The 14,626-nt window shown below is 45.0% G+C and overlaps 1 protein-coding gene across 1 annotated transcript in view; it reads right to left on the minus strand.

Annotated features, from left to right (window-relative positions):
- Positions 1–14,626, minus strand: part of ABCD2 (ATP binding cassette subfamily D member 2) — a 37,164-nt gene that overhangs the window by 7,819 nt on the left and 14,719 nt on the right. The window contains exons 7-8 of the mRNA XM_058655848.1: positions 5,846–5,991; positions 1,874–1,958 (exon numbers count right to left, since the gene is read on the minus strand). Coding sequence (XP_058511831.1) covers positions 1,874–1,958; positions 5,846–5,991 — 231 coding nt within the window. The remainder of the gene's footprint in view (positions 1–1,873; positions 1,959–5,845; positions 5,992–14,626) is intronic.

Here is a 14,626-nt window from a genome sequence, read left to right on the forward strand (position 1 = left end):
ACATTCTGCTTCCTAACATATTACATTTCACCCACTATTCTGTTGGTCATGTTACTAAATACTTGTGGCCAAAATCCAACTGGATTTGGGGTAACAGTGGTTCCCAGCTGGTCACAAATGTCAGGCCGTGGAGTTTACCCTCATCTAAGAACACAGTGTTCCAAATATACTTTGCCAAGCATTCTGAGTTTGCAAAATGCTGGTTCCTACGTTTCATTTTCTGAAACCAACCATGTACACTGTTATAAGTAAAACGTCCTTAAACCAAATGGTATCTTTTCCTCCTCACTAAACACTTCCAGCTAGGCACAAAAACAATATATAATGCACGATTTCATTTACATGAAGTTCTAGAACAAGTAAAACTAATTTATGATGATGGTAATGGGGACTGAGCCCTGGGACGACTGATTTGGAAAAGGGCTCGAGGTGAACTCTTGGGGAGACAGACACACACTTCTTGATGAGCATGTCGGTTACACAGCGTACCTTCATCAAAAGTCATTGAATTATGTTCCTACTTTTTTTGGATTTGGAACATAAATTTTGTAATAATGATGATAAACCCTGGTTGGCTATTATGTCATAGCACAGAGAAGCACATAAGCCCAGGAAAACAATATACATGAACTGCAACATACTTGGTGAAAATAGTTACATTAAGGCAGTCAAAAGGTGAACCAACTTTGGTCTGCCAACCAGACGGGGGATAGTGTTTTTATTGCTAATGAGATAAGCAGTTTTCCTCCTTTTTAGTCTACTTTCTCTACTTGCATAAAATATCAATATAATCCTACACTGATGAAACGGCTTCAATCATGCTTTTCATGATAAACATTACATACTTCTTTTAAAGGCTGAACCTAAACTTGACTGAGCTTTCACTCGAATTTCCAGTTTGCTAGAACAAATGGAAGACAGAGGGACGCAAAGGAGCCCCTGAGGGGGCAAGCAGACCCGTGTCCGACGGGCCCCGCTCGACACGACTGCTGACCCTGCGTCGGGCACACGCCCAGGACGTAGAAGGTGCCTGGGGACCAGAAGCAAGAGCGGACTCCTCCTGGTTGAAAAGAATTAAGGGATACAATAAAACAAACAAACAAAAAAAAAGGCAGAGTGTGAAACTTGGCTAGATTTTGGTGTGAGTAAGCCAAGTAGAGAAGGACATGAACATGAACTAGGCACTAGAAGATTACATAATTGCCGGTTTAATTAGCTATGATTCTGATGTTATGTAAGAAAACATACTGCTATCTCATGGAGTGATGCCAGAGCACCGAGGGGTGGATTTGCTCCGAGCACCTTGGGAGTTAGAGCAGATAAACCCGGGAGGCCAAGTGTTAAACGTGTCCAGTCAGGAGGCCGGGACTCCGGAGCTCGCCTTATACTGTCTTTTAGGAAGTTTTGATTTTTTTCCCTCATAATCAAAGTTTGTTCCCCTCCCCCCCAGTTGCCCAGCGTTCCAGAAGGCATGCCTGCTGTCCTTCCTCTGCCAAGTGGCCCAGCTTCCTCCGCAGCTCCTCTGGGCCCCCATTCCTGCTCACCACCTCCCCCCAGCTCCCCAGGGGCCCCTTCCCTGCACAGCGCCGATCCTCGCCGCCGGAGACCTGGGCTGCCGGCAAAATTAGGGCCAGGCATTCTTCCTGTTGTAAAATCAGCACTAATCCTACCTTGAAATTGGGGATACAGAAACTTATAATTTAGTCCTGGGGCCATTATCTCCTCTAAGGTTACTCAACGTCAAGGAAATAGAGAAAAACAAAGCAACTGGAGATTCTTTTATGTGAAAAAAAAAAGTTCAGAAATTTAAAAACCGTGAGCTCCAGGCCCCAGAGCGTCAGGCGCGTCCCGGCCGTGGACGTGGCGAGCTTACTTGTGGTAGAACATGCGGGCCATGCCTATCCGCTGCTTCTCCCCTCCAGACAGGACATCCTTCCAGTCCAGCACGGCGTCCCAGCCTGCAAACACAAAGACAGGCACGTTACAAAGCCAGCTGTTAGGCGTCTACCGTCTCTATCCTGGCACAAGCTCAGACTGTTAACAGAACTTGCCCGTTGGCTAAACTACAGAACCTCTTGAAGAAGCATTCCGGTGTAGACTTGTCAATTCTTTACTGATGGCCACTTCTTACATTGACAAATTGCCTTCTAAAAATTCTAAACACTTCACTCGGAGTTGGTAGGCTCATGCTTATTTTGAAGGGGGTGGATTCCACTGCGAGGGCGGAGGGGCCGATCTGTGGGAGAGGAACTGGGTGGGGTGGCTTTGGCGTGCCTGGCACGGGGTGTGCGCTCGCTCATCGCCCTACTACACAGATGTTTTTATTTGCATTTAACAAGGAGCAGAGTATTTTCTAAGAATACACACAGTGAGGTATCAGAACCAAGACATACGCCCATTTCTTTCGGGCCCATCTACAGCATACAGCCTGATACTTCCACAAGATCCGAGCTGTTGGCTTCTATTTATTGTGTATTCAAAACTAAGCTCTAAATTAAAAAAAAAATAGGATCAATGCATCCTAACATGGAAAATGTTATACACGCACATGAAAATGATGACGACACTTTTTCATAGAAACTAAGTTGAAGGAGTGTATAAGGGAACCTCACAAAGTTTGTGGAAAATGCCTATCATGACACGCTATGCATGTATTTCACAAATGTTGTCACCAAAATAAGCTTATTTAATTGTTTCCTTGATTTTTCTGAAACCCCTTCATGTACAGATGTTGCATAAAATGTTTATATTTCTGTACATACGCACACACGCATGCGCACGTGTCTAGGAATGGAATTAAGTGACTTTTATTTTCGAAGTTACACATTTCTATGTTGATATGCAATACATGAGAAACCTATTTTAATTTTATTGTTAGAAAAAAAAAGCCCCCCCCCCCCAGTTGCAGTGACCAAAGAGCCTGTCTTCCCAAGAAGCGAAAGACAGCCGCACATCCTTGGGGCTCAGGACAGGACTGGGGAAAAACGCAGGCTCCTGACGCCCCCGTCCTTTCTCCTCTGCTGAATTTTTCCCACCGTCAAAACTTGTGAATCCTCTTGTTCTAAGGGAAAGGAGACTGCGACCGTCCCTGGGCGGAGGAGCAGAGATGTTCTCCAGCCTTCGCGACCTGGGACTCGCCGAGTGCAGCGTTATGTTCCTGAACCTCTTTCCCCTTTCCAAATGATTACAAAATACTATCACACTTAATAAAAGAAAATCCAAAGCCTACAAATGAGGAAACTAAATAGTGATGACTTCGGAAGGGGTAGCTGACAGCTGGATGCGAGGAAACAGGGACTTGGAGAACTCTTCTCAGAGGCCAAATGCTCCCCCACAGTAGCTTTCTGAAACACGCTCACTGTTTGGCATTTGCACAAGTGGGACCAACGGTAAAAGTGAAGGAAACAGAAATGCCATAAAAACAATGTACTTGAGACTATCCAAGCAAAGGAGACTTTACTGCTTATCCCTTATCATTTCAATTTGTCATTCACACCTTGATTCTACTCTCCAAACGGAACTGCTGCTCATTTTATTGGTTTTCATCTACAAACTGCTTAAACACATATTCTTATAATTTTATATTAGAGGGAAAAAAAATCTCAAAATACCATCTGATTGAAAACCCACAAGCCTGGGGAAAGCTGCTGCCTTGTGACTGAATTTTATAACACTTGGGAAACACAAGTGGTGACTTGACAGATACACCCGGATTGCCACATGGGAGAAATGTTCTGGCTCCCGAGTGGTGACGTGTCCCTGCCCACTGAGAGCAAGGGACAAGGGGAAAGTACGCGGGTCGGAAGAAACATCAACTTTTATACATTTTCGTGCAATGTGATCTTTGTTCTGCCAAACCCAAAGTGCTTTGTAGGCAACTGTGCATGGTCCTAGAACCGCCAAATCAGAGCCCCAAGTCACAGTACCACCGTCGGCTCACCGCGAGCAAGCCAGCTAGGAGGAGGGGGCTTCTCCAGCTTCCCGGAGACGCACGACCCCCTCTTGCCCATCTTCAGCTAGTGTAAATAAAACGTCAGTAGGAAGTGACGTACTCGTAAGCCAAGTGTTCTCCCGATTTGTTAAACGCTCCATGTTTGCGGACTAAGCAAGTAAAACGTATTTTTTAAAACTTTTTTGTTTTTTTTTTTAATACGTAGGACACAGCAGTTGTTATCCGTGCAGAGCCGCTGGAGGGCAGCACAGCACAAGAGCCCTGCCTCGCCTCCAACAAGGTCTTTCAGGTCAGATCTAGGTTGGAATCCTTGTCCTGCTACTTGCTATGGGACGAGTTACCAGTCTTCTAAATTTTACCTAAAATAGGACAGTGAGGTCTGCATCCCTGACCTATTGTGACTTTTAAATAAAGTAATATGGATAAATCACTCAGCATGGAATGCAACAAATAAGAACTCAATACAACATACCCATTACTAATACATTATTAAGGTTAGAATATTCTTAAAAACAGTTTTAGAAATTCTTGATGACTCTTAAAAATAGAATATTCCATGTTTCTTATAAATTTCTACTGGATTACTGGATTTCAAGCTAATTTTAAAAATGACTGCCAAGGTGACTGGTTAGTCACACAATGCAGAAAGACAGCCAGCCTCCTTTGAATAGAACATTGCAAATGCTATGAAAATCAATGCAATGCTACCTCTCTTGTTTGTCTTATTTGTGTATTGGATGGGTCAAGTGGAATACTATGCATGAAACTGTTATGTAAAATATCAAGTACCGGGTCCAGCGTGGTAGCTTAGCGGCTAAAGTTCTCGCCTTGCATGCGCCGGAATCCCACATGGGCGCCGGTTCATGTCCAGGCTGCACCACTTCCCTTCCAGCTCCCTGCTTGTGGCCTGGGAAAGCAGTCGAGGATAGCCCAAAGCCTTGGGACCCTGCACCTGTGCGGGAGACCTAGAAGTTCCTGGCTCCTGGCTTCAGAACGGCTCAACTCTGGCCATTGCAACCACTTGGGGAGTGAATCATCGGACAGAAGATTTTTTTTTTGTCTTTCCTCTCTGTAAATCTGACTTTCCAATAAAAATAAATAAACCTTACAAAATATATCAAGACAAAATACCCTATTATCAGTATCATAATGACCAGTATCATCAGTAGCAGCTAATTCCTGGGCATTCATTTGCCTTTCTGTAATTCCACTACTGAAGACGCAGAAAGCAGTGTTACGGGTGGAGCCCACGAGCTCAGAACATCAGATCCTCAGAGGAGTAAACCAGGAACACTGGCTGGCATTTTAGTTGCTTTTGGGCTCTCAAATTTTATGTTACCAAATTATTTGAAAGTTTGACTATGAGAAAACAATTCTCTTAACTTCATGTGCATAACTGTTATTCCTACTCTTTGAAAGGCCTCTTGTCCTGAAGAAACAGAATATGGGTATTTCTGTATTTTCTGTGTGTGCCAGTTGAGAGAGGAAAAAATAAATCTGTAAGACCGCGGCTCTGAAAATGGGAACTTCCTTGATACCCGCATGTCGAATTGTTAAATTTATTGCAAACAAAGCGTGTGACAGGCGAATGTTTCTCTCAGACTTTACTACAATGCAGAACCGCAGTAGCCTCGGGGACACTTGTACATCTGAGTGGAACAGAACAAAACTGCTTTCATTGGTAGCTGCTGTGACATGTGGGCTGGAGAAGTAGGGATGCGTGGCTACACAGGGCACAGCGGAGGGAGCCGTGGATGAACCACAGGCAAGCAGACATCTCTCCATGTGTCCGTCTGTGTCCCGATCCTGCACAGATGCCAGTTAAACCACACACTAAACATACAGCCCAGCGTTTGTTTAAGAGACGAGATGCAGTGGAAGGGACGGGCCTACCTCCTTCCCTCTGGACCAGGTGAGAGAGGTGGACGCTCTGAAGAATGCAGTCCAGATCGTGGTCCGTGTAGCCCTTATCCAGCATGTCGTCCACTGAATCCGGATAGATGACTTGGTCTCGAAGACTTCCTAGAGACATGTACGGCCTGAAAAACACCAAGCACACAGGGTCCTCAGGGGAGGGGCACCGGGGCGCACCTGTGGGGTCCTGGGGACGCCGCAGCAGCAGAGCCGACCTGTCGCACTGTTCCTGGGCGGTGCTCAGAACTACAACAGCCGTGACGTGTATGTAAAACACTCCTCTGGACCCAGACCCGGGAGGAGCGTCTCCGAGCAACCAGCAAACGTTTGCAGCAGAGAAACTTACAGTTTGTTTCACTATATTTGGTTATTTCTTCTGTACTTAATCTAAAATTGTTTGGGCCAAATATGATAAGATCTGGGGTTAATGCAGCAATGTGAACAAACAAAACTAGAAAGAATGCTATTCATAGCAAGAAGAATGACAATTAAAGTGACATGGAGTTACATATCAGATGCATAAGCAATGCATCACAAGCGGGCCTCTGTGAGGAGTCAGGCTCTCCTATTACAACGAAAACGCAAAATACACAACTTTTTTGTTTTGTTTTTGGTGGGGGTGGGACTTGAAGACAGTCGTTAACTATCCTTGACCCACTTCTGGGAATTTAGTCTGAAGATGCGCTTCCAGAAATACCAAACATGCAAAAGGTTATACAATAATAGAGGGTATCTATAACAGTAAATGTTTAAAAACCATTTTAAATGCTTCTACAAAGGAGAGTAGATTATAATGTCTTCACGGTGCAACTATGAAAAAAAGTCGAGGAAGATCTGTGCCAGCTAATGGACAGCAGTTCCTGGACACAAGGTTCGGGTGCTGAGTCAGCGGCACAGTGAGACGCACCGCAGGATTTATCACCCAACAGCACACCCAGGGTTGAGTAGGTGTTTTGGGATGTGCAGCTGCAGAGCTGGCCTCTGTCCACTAGATGTCAGTAGCACTCCCTGGAGAGGCGACACACAGGGTACGGGGCAGGAAACAGAACCGCAGGGGTTGGTACTGGGAGCTGGCTGGTGCATCAATCTGAGTAACTTTTGGAAGACACGAGGAACCACAGAGAAGTTTCTAACTGGATTTGGGCGTTCATTTAGGGTAATGGTGTAAGTGAAGCGATTTTGAAACTATATATATGCTAAAATGTTGATCAAATAAATAAATACCTTGGTAACATTAAACACGAAAAGTCTCACTGTACAAGAAGAAAGCTACAGGCAAGAGATGCAAGGAAGCAAGGAAAAATTAACTTGAAATAGAATATCAATATGAATCTAGAACTTTCTTAAGAAAAAACCTGTCTAGTTCTGCCTACATGTGGAACATCCTGATAAAACCCTCTGGGAACACTTAGGTAACAGAGTTGGTTGAGGTGTGTTTGTAACCCACACACCCACCACGGTAACTGCAACCTCATTTAGACAGAGGGGTCTTTGCATCTGTGATTGCGTTAAGAGTCTTGGATTAATAATCTGGGCCCTAAACCTGACAAATGCCTTTTCTTAAAAAAAAGAATTAACTTAGGGCAGGGAAAAAGGCAGGGTGGAGAGTGATGTTTCCATAAGCCAAGGCGTGCTGGCACCAAGAGCTGGAAGAGCCAGGGAGGATCCTGCCCCCGGGAGCCTGCGGTGGGCCTGGGCGTGCTGCTGGCTTGACTTCCGGCCTCTAAGAATGTGAGAACATCAAAGTCTGTTGTTTCAGCTTCCCACATTTTCCCAATTTTTAAAATAGTACTCTTGAAACATGGTATAAATACTGCAAAAAAAAAAAAAACAAAAAAAAAACCTGAATCCCATGATGAGAAATACTCTCAGCAAAGCTCTAACTGGGGAGTAGTTTTGCACTCTAACAACATGGATGTCTTGAAAGAAGAAAGAAAGAAATGAAAAGGAACTGAGTTGGATGCAAACAGGGCCACGGTACGCAGACGACCCTGGATTTGGGACAAGTCGCCCTAACGCAGTTCTGACCACTAGCAAGCTCTGAATGCGGACACTAGATGTCAGTGTCGCGCTGCCGTTGACTTTCCCAGACCTGAGGTCTGTAGTGTGACTGTTAGACAACATCCCCGGTAAAGTTTTGTGATTACTGCAACGTGTGTGTGTGTGTGGGGGGGGCATGCGCACACACTTACTGAGACAGTGCAGGGTTAAATACAACTTGTCTTTCGCAGATGAAATATTTCCCCATAGTACGCGAGCCATCTAGTTGGAGGATAAACCGCACAAAGATCTTTAACTATGATTACATTCCCGCTACACTCACACATTTATGGAAGATTTTTTCAATGAGATCTTCAAAGCTTTTAAAAATTTTATATAGAATTCACATATAAAAAACCCCCACAGTTTCAGTCCTAATTTCAGAATATTTATATACATTCGCCCCAAAAGGAGCTCTCGTGCCCAGCAGAAGCTCTCTCCCTCTGCCACCTTCTGCCAGCTTCAGAAGGTCACTGCGCAGGCTCTGCCCACTTGTCTGTCACAGGCGTTTCAGATGCGTGAAGTCACCCCGCGCGGGGCCCCCACGCGTGAGCACACTGTCTTCAGGAAAGACGTTCGGCACACGTGGATGTGCCACATTTAGTCAACTGTCACTGGGCGATGGGCGAAATTCACTCGGTCCTGTTTGTGTCATGAAAAAATGTGTATGAAACAATAAAAGGAATTGCTGGTGCATAACGGGGACTTCCAAACTTCGTGTGAAAATAGAATTTAAAGATTACTTTGGTGGAAAGGAATTCTGAAATTCATGCATAGTTGCTTCATAACAGACATTTTTCCATGAATTTTTGAAGACGCCTTGTATGCAAGAATTTCAAATATTTTGTACTAAAATAAACTTACCCTTTTATTCTTTTATTTTTTAAAAGATTTGAAAAGTTGCAGAAAGACAGGGAAAGACAGAGACAGGGAGAGAGAATGGCACAACCACCCTCGGTGAACTTCCTTCCTGAAAGGCTGCAACGCCCGGGGCTGCGCCGCGTTGAAGCCAGGAGCCAGGAGCTGCAGCCGGCTCTCCTTCATGGGGGGCAGGGGCCAGGCACTCGAGCGATCCTCGGTTGCTTTTCCCAGGAGATTCATAGGGAGTGGAATGGAACAGCTGGGACTAGAACTGGTGCCCATTCGAAATGCCAGCTTTACAGGCGGCAGCCTTGCCCACTACCCCAGAACAGAAACTTCTGAATGTACCCTTTAATTGCATCTTTGCTGAACGCCCTGAGGTATTCTCTCTCTGAGAAGTGGCCACACTGAATTTCTAAATGTGCACACACTTCTGCTAGCTCTGTGCCTTCCCCTCCTGCCCTCACGTCTGTTATTTGCTCTCCAAGATAGCAGTGTTTTCAAAAACCAGAGTTAGGGTCAACAGCTGTTTCTCTGTTACTATAACATTATCTTATGTTATTATCTCATGATACTTATGGTCTAAAACAGGAATTGGTCACCAGGCTTCGCCAAGAAGTGCGCAGTTTTCCAGTAGCCCTCTGAGACCTCACAAGGGATACAGAGAAACTTCAAGAAAAAGCCTCTCTTCCCTCTTCCAAGAGGCTGCCAGTTCTGCCTGAATTCCAACAAGAAGCGCAGCCATCCTTCCTATAAACCCAGATCTGAGACGCAAGAGCAGCCAGGAGGCAGCGGACGGTCTGAGGCACTGGGAGAGCATTCTACAGCGCTTCCACAGGAAGCCACTGGAGAACTATAGGAACTGGAAATATTTGCTAAGATGTTTTATATGTACATCTTTGAAAATGACAGTACAGGGATTGGCAATGGGACGCAGAGGTTAACCACCACCCTCCAGGCTGGCACCCCCTGTGAGTGCCAGTTTGAGTCCAGCTGCCCCGCTTCCAAGAGAGGTCCCTGCTTGTGTGCATGGACGAGCAGCAGCACACGGTCTCAGCGCGTGGCTCCCTGCCCCTACGTGGGGACGCCGGTGGGGTTCCAGGTTTCTGGCTTCAGCCCGGCTCAGCCGAAACATCGCAGCCTTTCTCACTCTCTGTCTATCTCTGGTACTCTGCCTGTCAAACAAATGAATCTTTGTTTTTAAATGCTTAATATTAACCAAAAAGGCCAAGTAGCAACTAAGTCATTTTTAAAATAAAAACAGCAAGAATCGTGGCTGCAACCATGGCTTTGGAGAGAGGACTCTGGGATGGAAACCCGGGCTCACCTGAGCTGGAGACACCTCGCTTGCGGGTGAGTTGCTTTTATTTCACTTGTTTGGGGCACCAAATAAAGCTTGTGTGACACTGCACGGGACTGTATCCAGTGGTTACTCCTGGGTGAGGCCATCTACTTCCTGAGTCATTATTCTCAAGGGGTTCTTCGTGGGATTCCTTGCAAGCAACCCCCTATGTGAGTATTTGCATGTAATTCTCTCTCCGTCTCAGAAGGCCTACATTTATTAGCATTTTGCGACAGCTCAAGTTTCGCTGGTCCTTGCAAAGTAATCCATAATTGATAAGCACTTAAAATACCCTTTAGTAAACTCTCCTTTCTGGGTAAAGACCCGCTCAGAAAAAGTTGGGGCAGATCAGTTACTCCGTCGGAGTGGTGCTGAATTGCCTGCCGGGCCTGTCAGAAAGGGGAGTGTGCGATGCGTGATAAAGTGAGCAGGGAAGCAGCTGAAGCGCCTACGGTGAGCAGTCATCAAATAGAGGCACTAACGATGCGGAATTTGTTTTCTCTCGGTATAGCCCAGAACCACCTCTATGTCATCAGCAGTGTATCTGCAGTTACTTCACGGGTACCTCGCTACACGCATTTTATGCAAACAATTACGGTTGGTCTTCCTTTACATCTGGCGTTCTGCTCTTGTATTCAAAGCTATTAATTAAGGTGGGACAATTATCTGACACCAAATCCTGCCCGCAGCTCTCCATCTTGTCGCTGCTGTAAGGAACGTCTCAGGTCGCTTGCATCACCTTTTCTGAGTCGGACCTGAGCAGCTGACAGCCCGTGACACTTGCAGTGGGAGCTGTTGGTGCTGCATAGAGTTAACACTTCTCTGTCACTTCGTGTTTCACCCCCGTGTGGAAAGAATGAGCCTGAGAGACGTTAACACTGTCTGGGGTTTGAGTTACAGAAGCCATCATGAAAGTTCTGAAGATCTAAGCAGAGTATCATTCAAACCCTTTAAAAATATAATACAAAAGGTTCTTCTAAGGTAGGAAAAAACACACCCCCAAATTAAAAAGACTATAAAATCTAATTGGGAACAACATTGATAAAAATGTCATAGCAGTATTAACAATACTTAACACATGAGACCCGGAAGAATAATGTAACCCTGAGACTTGCTGTGTTACCATAACAACAAGTTAGCATTCTGGGAGCTCTCAAATCTAGCTATTAATAATTCACATACAGGCACATGTTGGAACCAGTCACGTCATCCAATTCTGTCATGCATGGCAAGAGTTGCATTTTGAATTCTGAATGTATAAATAGTTCATTACTAACACTTCAAATAACTATGCAGTGAAAAAAAGAAAGATTCAACTGAAAAGATTTACTGAAAGTGTATCTTTGGGATAAGAGATGTCTAGGTCCCAAAACAAAGATGCGCACAGTCTCTTACAGTGGGGACCAGGTTTATTTCCGGGTGATATAAAGCAAGCTTAGTGGAGGAACCCAAGGCCTCCCAGGCTGTTTAGAACGCAACCTTCAGCAGTCAATATTAAACATATTTCCTCTCATGCTAGATTAGCACGTACAATTCTTGCTATCTAACCTACTAAAATTGCAACTCCATAAAGAGCCAACATAATATTTGACTCAAAACAAAAAACAAGGAGAAATTTTAGATGAAGAGGGAAGCTCTTTCCCTCAACTGTTTTTCTATCTTAGTCCACAGGAGAGTTAAATATGAACAAAACTCTGGGGAACAAATTTCCCAAGCAACTGAAAGCTCCAGAGGAGAAAGAGAGAGCTTCATTTTTTGGTTCAGATGTCTGTGGGGATGAGGTTGGATGTGGCACAGGAGTCAGCTCCTTTGTGTCCCACTGGTGGCGGGAGCCCAGTTCCTCAGCCAGCACAGCCATTTCCCAAGGAGCCAGAGACTGGCACTGAACGCAGGTACCTGGATATCTGAGGTGGGCATCCTAACCGCTACCCAGTCCTATTTTCAAATTTGCTACAACCTCAAAAAGCTAGTAACATTTAGAATCTAAGAAATCAATACTGCACTCTTGGTTTACACATACAGTTACACAAGTTATGAGGTATTGTGACTTTTTTTTTTCAGGCCAGGAAAATGGTCCTACAAAATTTGCAAACGTAACTATCTAGATGCCATATAATCGAGGAAAAATGACTTTTAACAGTAATTATTAAAAAGTATTTTTAGCCTTAGCAAACCAATCTCTTCTTATTTTTCTCCTGAACTAGGTTGTAGTTGGCCTCTTGACTTGGGCAACAGTAAATTTCACAACTAGTCAAAAGCTTCCCGATGATTTATGTCCATTGCCTAAGACAGCCCTGTGTGGGCAACGACTAAGATGTACTCACTGGCGTACACTCTGGAAATGTCTTTTCTGATTCAGGTCAAAGCTGCATTTAAGAACTGTGTATTTTTAATTTTTTTAATAATTTAATTATTTTAGGATGCAGTTCCATGGGTTCTAGGATTTCTCTTCCCCCCTCACCAAACATTCATGCCGCTTCTCGTTTGCCCCCTATATCATTACAACAGTATAGTCCCTCTTAGTCGGCCATCTATGTCCATTACTCTGCTAGTTAAGTGTATCCTGACATTTCGTTTATGGGGATGTATAGTAACTGTGTGACAGAGACCACCACATCCAGTTGTGAAGATGCAATACAGTATACATTTCTACTTCCAAATCAAGATGGACCCCCAATGACACTGTTAAAGATATCTTGACAATAGGACGCTGGACTCTCTGCCTTTGAACTGTGTATCTTTTACACCATGTATGAAATAACAGCAAAAATATGCAATGTATTTATGAACTTTAACTCACCTTAAGAGAACAGACTTTCATGATAGAATACTTTCCGCATGATTAGAGGCTATCAAAACTAGTCTACATTAGGAAAAATGTTTTAAAAATCTACTTAAAAAATTTATGGTCTGAGACATAATCTTTCGGCGATATGATTTAGTCCTCAATATCTGTTGCTCTCTTAAGAAAATAGAAAGTTTAAGGTGGCCAGTTGTGCTGGGTAAATTAGCTTCCGTGGTCAGCAGCGGGGAGGTGTGAGAGCTGTGGGAGCAACTCGGGGCTCTGGATGTGGAGAAGCTGCGGGGCGGTGTAGGGTAAAACTTGCTTAGTTTAGCCAAGATAGCTGTTTAAAAAATATTTTGGCAATATTAGGTTGTTTAAAACGTGGAAAAGATGGAGGCGATGTAATAATATCTTAGGAATCCAAGTTTTTCAGCCTGCAAAGTGCACCATTATCGCTCGGTTTTGTGAAAAGTGGTGAAGAAACAAATGGCTTTGATGTGCCCCCTACACGGATGCTGTCTGCGTGGGGTTAAATGGGCGCATGCTTGGCACTGCCCACGGGCAGCATGTTCAGCCAGTGGAGTTCTGCACCCTCACCTCCTCTAGCTAGCGCCCTTCTGCTGCCAGAAAGGATGCAAGGTCTCGCACAGACCTGTCTGCCTAACCTCGATGACTGGTCTGAAAGTCAGGCTAGCGGACAGGGTGGGAGAAGTGCTTCCTGGTGAGGAAAAGACGCAGAAGAGACTGGGGTGAGCGTTCCTGCTTGCTCCCACGCAGGCCTCCTGGCCTGGGTGCCTGGCCAGTTCCTCACTGCATCCTCCTGGGGAGGCTCCTCCTCGTGCTGCCCTCCAGCCAGGGTGACGACCACACAGGGCACCCATCGGGTGAGCACTGGGGAATGTCTCCTGTTCAGTCTTCATTGTTTTCTTCGCTACACTAAACCCTCAACTTTCATAAGTATGCAAACTTTGTGTTTAGACGTTTCTGTGACCAGTGAAGATGGCCAAAGACTTCAGGAGAAACAGTGTTTCTTGCAACCCCCACGCTTACACTGCACTCAATCCCCAGTAACTGTAATACAGACCGTTTCACACAGGCTCTTAAACACACAAGCACCACTTGAGATTATGTGTTTGGCTTAAGGGCTCAGATGCAAGATGTCTGTGTCTCACACAGGGGTACCTGGGTTTCAGCACCACCCTGCTCATGATGCCAGCTTCCTTCCTAGCAGACCCCTGGAGGCAGAGGGTGACAGCTCTAGGAGGTGGCTTCATGGCACCCGGTTGGTTTCAGGCAGCCCATGTGGCAGACCTAGCTTGAGTTCCCAGCTCTGGTAACCCGGCCTGGCTGCAGTCTTTACAGACATCTGAGCAGTGAATTCCTGCGCAGGATTCTCCTTCTCTCTCCGTCTCTCTCTTCCCCCCACCTCCAAATGAATAATAAAACTACGACCGTATGAAGCTTAACGAAAAGAACTCTAAATTATCCAAGAACTATTTTTTTCTATGCAAAGAAAAAAACTTGACCTCCAAGGCCATCCAATTATTCTTTGGTGCAGTTTGTCATTGCTGAGATCAACATGGGCTGCCTTGGAATACTCATCACAGTGAGGAAGACCTGGGAGAGCAAAGTGGGGTTACCCTGAAAGAATCACATAGTGGGCGGAGGGGTGATAACTGGACTTGCATTCCTTAACAGCTTCTCTCAATGAAAACCTCCCAAGAGATGTAGA

Source organism: Ochotona princeps, chromosome 27 (assembly GCF_030435755.1).
Source record: "Ochotona princeps isolate mOchPri1 chromosome 27, mOchPri1.hap1, whole genome shotgun sequence".
In the NCBI taxonomy this organism is placed as follows: domain Eukaryota; kingdom Metazoa; phylum Chordata; class Mammalia; order Lagomorpha; family Ochotonidae; genus Ochotona; species Ochotona princeps.